General features: G+C 44.0%; 1 protein-coding gene across 9 annotated transcripts in view; it reads right to left on the minus strand.

Annotated features, from left to right (window-relative positions):
• LOC123498954 (agrin-like) overlaps positions 1-7,500 on the minus strand; it is an 849,095-nt gene that overhangs the window by 134,510 nt on the left and 707,085 nt on the right. For 5 of the 9 annotated variants that reach the window (XM_045246561.1, XM_045246554.1, XM_045246555.1 and 2 more), the window contains exons 2-3: positions 5,553-7,196; positions 3,570-3,605 (exon numbers count right to left, since the gene is read on the minus strand). In XM_045246561.1, coding sequence (XP_045102496.1) covers positions 3,570-3,605; positions 5,553-6,087 — 571 coding nt within the window. In that variant the 5' untranslated portion in view covers positions 6,088-7,196. The remainder of the gene's footprint in view (positions 1-3,569; positions 3,606-5,552; positions 7,197-7,500) is intronic. The other 4 variants (XM_045246556.1, XM_045246559.1, XM_045246558.1 and 1 more) reach the window with 1 other exon arrangement.

Genomic DNA, 7,500 nt, shown 5'->3' on the forward strand with positions numbered 1-7,500 from the left:
CCAAATCTGTGCGCAGCGCTTCACCAGTACACCCAAGCACTGCATCTCTACCTACACACCCAGAGGCCTTCCCCACCTTTGCTTCCCCTTAAGACCCAGCCAATCAAGCTTCAGCGGCTTACGACCCATGAAAATCGACCATTAGGAAGGGAAGAGCCAATCTAGGCCAAGGACACGATGCAGTATCAAGAATCAGCTGACAACGGGAGAGATCGTGTGGCAGTCTGAATGAAGCACTCACGCCCGGGGGCCAATCAGGACAGCTTTGCCTCGGCCTCTTCTTCCTCTTACTGCTGCTTTTACTGCTGCTGGTGCTTCCCCCTTTCCTGCTGCTTCCACTTCTGCTTTGTCTCTCGAGCAAGTCACCGCTTTCTTGTCTTACGGTATTTCTCCTTCTCTTAGAACAGATTTGGGTGGTTTCCTGCAATTCCCCTTCATTTAGTTTGTTCTGTTTCTGCTTTCCTTTTCTGCTCTGTGTTCTTAGTGCTAATTCTTTTGTTTTTCTCTTCTTTCAGTTTCTGTTTGTTTCGATTTCTTGGGTCAGTCAGCAGTCAGTCATTTCTCTTCCTCTACTTATTACAGATTGTGGTGATCTTTACTTTCCACTCCTGTTTTGGTTTCACTGCTCCCTTCTTCCTTCTTTTAGTACGATGATCTTACTCCTCCTCCTTTTCCCCCTTCTCCTCCTCCTCCTTCTCCTTCTTCTCCTCCTTTCTCAAATACTACACGGCGTGATTTGATAGAGAAACGGCACATCACTCCTGGTTCTGTTTGTCTGGCGAGTGAAGGGATAGCGTCTACAGCCTTCTAAGCACCAGCCAGGCGTTCCCATACCAAGATATCAGAGTTCATGTCCTGGGTGGTAAATGCGGAAGGACTGCATGGCTGGAACATTCACCTTATCGGATTGAGATCTCTGGAGGTTTGTTACTTCAATTCTTCTCACTTCATCTCCTGTTTTGCCTCCTGCCTCCAGCGCCTTCTGTCTACTCCTTGGCGCTATGCTCACTGGTGCTACATCTAAACGTATACTAGCTCACAGAATTGCCTTCATATTCTCATACGAACAGGTACAATGAGCAATATGAGGTCTGCTGCCTGATCACGTGTCGCGTTGGTAAGGTTGGTATGCATGAATTGACGGACATGAAGATTATGCTGGTTTATTTCTCAGTGTGCAGGGCTGCCAACTGTTGCCACTGTAATCTGAATTGTAGTATTTGTTCGTTTATATCTTCACTTCTCTATGAAAATGTCTTTTTTTATGATTAATTACTACAGGTTTGGATCCTCAATTACCTGGTGATTAATTTTTAGCAAAGCAGCAACAAAGCAGCTGCAAAAAATTAACTTACATTGCATAAAAGAAAAAGAAAGCTAAGAAATGCTAAATTGAAACTGGCCACATCTTTCCTCATCTTGTTCCAGAAAAGTCGCTCCTCGTATACATCTCATTAGTGCACTTTTAACGCGTTCTCCAGTTCTTATTCTTCCAGCGCCCTCTGTCCATTCTCTCAGTGTTTTATCTGCCTGGTTTTATTTTCGATAGGTCGCTGCTCTCATCTCATCAGTATATCTTTAACGTCTCCATGAGTTTATGTATTCAAGGCAACGCGCAGAATTGTTGATCCGTTTCTCTGCTGTTTCCGCCCTCTCATTCTCTCCCTCGCTTCCTCTTTCACGGCTCACAGTATCCATGTAAGAAGTATTTCGCACACGGATGAAGAAAATGAGGAAAGCTAAGGATACTCCAGCGATGAGTTGTGTGCGGGCCTTGCCGTGTTCTGTGCGACTCCTTGGTGTGATGATCCTGGTGTAAAGTTAATGAATGAATTGTTTGGGTCTTATTCTTTGTTATTTTCAGTCTTTATCATTTTTCTTTAGTATACTGGACTAGTGATGAAGTGGAAGGTAAGTACGTTTTGAAAATTATATTGACACTACTACAACTATTACTACTATTGATGATGAATGGAATTAGCTTACATATGGCGAACAAAACATGTTCTATATGAAAACCTAATAAGTTGAATAATATAAAAAAAGGACGAAAAATTTGAGACAAACCAGCAAGGACACACTAAAACTCAAACTAAACATTTCCATATTCAACCTTATTCAAAATGTGATAAATTGGAAATAAGATCAAATAAAACAAAATGAATGAAGATCGGGCATCAATTGGACACCAGATGACTTCTTCAGACACCCAAACGATGCAGCAGCGCCACCGTGAAGAACATCGGGGGACATGCGCCGCGGAGACGTAGACAAAAAGGTGTACAAGGAAGGCGTGAAAATGCGAGGATTAAACAACGCACTACCTGACACAACTGTAATAATAGGATTGGAATCGTTTTACCTGTGGCCCGATACTGCTAGGAAGGAAGACACACACACACACACACACACACACACACACACACACACACACACACACACACACACACACACACACACACACAGGAGAGCCTCGTAAAACTACTACATGTATCAAAACTTAACTTCCTTCAAGGCCTTTGCACAACTTAAAATAAAACGACAAGAACATACTCGGTCTCCAACTCCAGACCTGGACGACGAAGACAACCACCACCACCATCACATCTCACCAGCGTGTAACACACCACAATAAAAATTCAAAACCGCTCTTAGGCCCAACGAAACTTCGATGAGGCTGCAAAGACCGTGGAGGAGAGCAGGAGGCGAAAGGAATCTCTCGTTTTCTGTTTCCTTTCTTTCCTCTCTCTCCCTTCCTCTATCTCCTTTACAATTCATATGAAAGTAACCCGAGGCAAGAAAAGAAAGACGTTCGTCCTAACCCTAACTGAGTATTCCATTTAATTATTTTTTTTACTTGAATCAATAACGATACATCTCGAAAGGGAGAAAAAAATAAGTAAGCGAAAATTATTGAAAAGAAAAAAAATCACTCAAAGCGGAGTAGATATTTGGATGTTCGGATCAATGAAGATACCGATAGGAAGGTAAAAAAAAAAAAAAAATAGTTGAGGTAATAGTAAAGTGAGAAAAAATTGTGTGTATATGTGGCAATGAAAAAATAAAAAGCCAGTCACTCGGGAAATGGAAAACATACATGGGTGCAATAAAAAAAGAGGAAAAAATAAATAAATCATACACACGCACACGAACATATCAAGGAAACTATTCACTCGATGGAAGTGGATTAAAAAAAAGGAGGAAAAAAAGTCATAAAAGCTAAAATATACCAAAATAAAATAAAAACAAATCTGTACAGGTAGGATTATTCACCTGGCGGACACAGCAACGCGTTCCCTACACCGCCATTTCGCTGTACGTATAACACATTTCAGACAGAAGCAACTCATTTTTTTTCCTCTCGATTCAGTTTCCTGTATCATTTTTGGAACACTGGGCCTTAATGGAGTAGAGCCACAGTACCCTTTACACACACACACACACACACACACACGCACACACACACACACACACACACACACACACACACACACACACACAGTACAGCACAGCATAGGACTCGCCCACACACACAACAGGGGAAGGACTCAAAATTTTCGGCACATTACCTTCTTGGATCGGCGGGCGAGGTTCATATGGCACATCTGTAGGGAGAGAGAAAAAAGACCAAAGATTAATACTGGGACTGTAGGAGTGCTGGGAAAGGATGCAGAGAACGAAACGAGGTAAGAGAAAACTAGATGTGAAGAATAAAATGTGGTAGCGATTACGAGGGAGAAAAAAGATAGATAGAAGGTGAAAGGGAGAAAGAGAAAAGACCTAAGATTAATACTGGAACTGGAAGAGTACTAGGAAAGAATGCAGAGGGCGAAACGATCTAAGAGAAAACTAGCTGAGGTGGAAAAAATATGGTAGCAATTATGAGAGATTAAGAATAAGTATAGATGGAAGATGAAAGGGAGATACATAAAGAGATAATAAAGATTGATGATAAGTAGACGGAAAATAGAGCTGAGTAGGTGATGAGTAATGTAAGAGTGTGAGAGAGAGAGACGTGAAGACTTTGTGAGAGACGGAAGAGTAACTAGAGGAGGCGGGAAGAACATCGCAAGAGGCCATAAAGGAATGGGGATGATTGAAAGAAGTGTAAGGATGAAAAAAAAAGAGAGAGGGGTTGTGACAAGAGAAAGAGCTCAGTGAGAATACAAATTAAGGAAAAAAAAAAAAAACGGTGCAAGTGAATAACAACAAATAAAAGCAAAAATATCAGTGCCATGGATAAAATGTGTTGAGAAAAAAATATAGAAACAAATAAATGCTGCATATATGAAACAAATAAAAGAATGGTGTGCTCTCAGTCACTCATACGTGGTGGAAAAAAAGAACGAATGTGTAAAAAAAAAAAAGTGCCAAACTATGAGGAAATACACACAAAAACACACATAGACAATATAACATTGCACAACAGAACATAACAAAACGGTTGATGGAAGAAGAAATTAATAACTCTTACTAAATTGTTGAAAAGATTCCAATACAACATTAAATACTTAATGTCCTGAAATAAAAAAAAAAAATAAAGAGATAAACACAAAGAAAAGAATGGCCATGAGAAATTGATACAGAAAGGAAAAAGTAACAACGAAAACAACAACTACAATGAAAATAAAGATAACAGTTATAATGATAAGAATAATATGATAATAATGATAATAATGATAATAATAATAATAATAACAATAATAATAACAATAATAATAATAATAATAATAATAATAATAACAATAATAATAATAATAATGATAACAACAACAACAGATCATTAATCATTACCACTACTACTACTACTACTGCTACTACTATTACTATCATAAATAAACAAAATCACACGAACGGGTAAAGAAAGAAAAATCTGTCAGTAAACAAAGGATACCACACACACAAACACACACACACACACACACACACACACACACACACACACACACACACACACACACACACACACACACACACACACACACACATATGAAGTACAAAGGGCACAATGCAACTTAAAGGTCAGGGAACGTGCAACACATGAACAGAACAACATTCAGCCACGGTAACAAAAAAGAAACACAAAACTACACAACACGGATCTCTCGGTGAACAGGCAAACGCGGAGGAAAGCTGCACGCAAAACAGGCCACTCCATACTTCATGCAAATCTACACCCCGGATGTAAACAACACAAATTAGCTCGTGCGTGGTAAACAATACAAAAAGAAGAGAAAAAAAAAACAGAACAGGGAAGCTTTGTGGTGGGATCGGTGAAAAAAATCATGTGGTGTAACTTTTTCTCTTCTTTTCCTTTTTACAAGTTCATTTTATGTCTTTACTACTAATAAAATGATGGCACTATGGCAGTGCACGCTAGGTGATGTGTATGTTTTTTTTTTTGTGTGTGTACAAGGGCAGTCGGGGTGCGGGCTTGGGGTGACATGTATACTATGAGCACAGTGCTGGGTGCAGACACACAGGTGCTGAGGGTGGCAAGAGTGCGGGGAAGGGAGAAGGGCCAAGGGATCAAAGGGAGCCTGGGGACGTACGCTTGATGAAGAAGTAGAGAGCGACGATGACGCCGCTGAGGATGAGGAGGCAGGCCAGGATGGAGAAGGTGAGGGTGCAGCAGCTCCTGCCGCAGCACCCGCCACGCGGCTCCTCCGCTAGGTCGTAGCGTGACCCACGGCGGCTCCCAGGCCGGCTTAGCGTGCCCCCGCCATGCACACTGCAGCCTGTCACCACGCCCCCATTGCGTCTCCGCTCCAGGGTGGAGGTGGGAGGGGTTGGAAAATCATCCAAGGAGCCACTCAGCATACCGGCGCCCACACTCATGGAGTCAAAGGACTGCAGCGGCTCCATTGGACCGTGCTTGATGTCTAAGTATTCCCTGGAGCGGCGTAAGTCCTGGTAGGAGCAGCCCAGGGTAGGGGGTGGGTAACGACCCATGGGCGCCGGGGTGCGGCCTAGGGTGGCCGAGCGGCCCACGATGGCCCGCCGGTCCAGAGAGCCATTGAGCCTGGACATGGAGCCGATGTTGATGTTGGTGGGCATCGGCCCGTACGCGGCGTACATGTTCGTCATTTTGTCCTATTTATCTGGCGGCGCTTTAGCGAGAGCTGAGATCGCTGCTGCTACTGTGGCTGCCGCCACTGTCGCTATCTCATGGTGCGGCAGGAGGCGGCAGACGGCGCGCTGTGTCAAGAATGTGCCGGGAGTGCTCGGGATTACGGGGGCGGGGTCGCTTTCGGAGTGTCCACAGGCCGCCTCCTTCATTCTGGGGCCGCCCCGCTACCCTGTCACGACCCCCGCACACCCGCTCGCCCAAGTCATATCTTCCACTTTAGATGACAGTGTTCGGTGGACAATAGGGCTGGTGTCGGTGTGCTGAACAAGGCGTGCAAGTAAGGCCAACTCTGGTCGCCGGTAGATGTTGTGGGTTGGATTTAGGTTTTCCAGTTGTTGTCTGCCAATGAAGCTTTTCTTATTCAATTAGTCGGCTGATTCCCAGAAATTGGAGACTCAAGCGCGTGCCGCCAGCTGCTCTCTAATCAGCTGCTGTACCACCTGCTGCTCGCCCGCCCATGCCTGCGCACACTCACGAGGCAGCCATGACCTCGTCAACTGCCACACGAAGGCCTCACGCGGCCCTCGCACTCACACTGGTTCACGGAGGTATTTTCCTCATAATTCGCAAGCACAAGTTCTTAGAGCTGTCGCTTTTGAACTGTCAGTAATAAGTCCGTTACTGGAACCAGGAATCAGTCATGCTTTTCACTGTGACGCACTGGCACACACACACACACACACACACGCACCTCAAACCAAGTTATTCTCTCTGACGTCCAAAGCACGGACTTTAAAGGTTCTCACCACCTCAGTCGCATCACTCTCTCTTTTTCCCAACATTTGGCAGCACTAAGTCTTGTCAGTTTCCTCACTTGAGCATCATCATCAGCAGCAATAGCACAGCAGCAGCGGTAGCAGGAGCAGCGGCAACGGCAGCAGCAGTAGCAGAAGCAGGAGCAGGAATTTTGGTGGCTCTCCTCCTCCTTCTCCTCCTCCTCCTCCTCCTTCCCCTTCTCCTCCTACTCCTCCTCCTCACCTGTGCCTCAACACTCTTCACAGGACAGAGGTGGAGCAGCTCTTCTCTTCATCAGTCAAAGGCCGCTGGGGAAATCAGACGCTGGACTCTGTAACAATGGAGCTCAGTGTTAAGAGAAGGTTGAACACCACCAGCAAAGTACCCGGTGAGTGTTAGTCATTTAGTCCCTCTGAGATGTTAGTGCCAACTCACCACCCCAACTTCACATGCTAATTGGAGAAGAGAAGAAATTTACTGCACTGTTTTGTGAGGTATATTAAAAAAGCACAGAGAGAAGTGTCTAACTTATTCAAATGTTAACTGTTTTTGGCTTGTTAGTGATCTAAGTCTATCACCTGAATTATTGATCTATGGTGAGTTGTTCTCAATGCAATAGTATGTAAAGAAGCTGC

This window comes from Portunus trituberculatus, chromosome 48, assembly GCF_017591435.1.
Source record: "Portunus trituberculatus isolate SZX2019 chromosome 48, ASM1759143v1, whole genome shotgun sequence".
In the NCBI taxonomy this organism is placed as follows: domain Eukaryota; kingdom Metazoa; phylum Arthropoda; class Malacostraca; order Decapoda; family Portunidae; genus Portunus; species Portunus trituberculatus.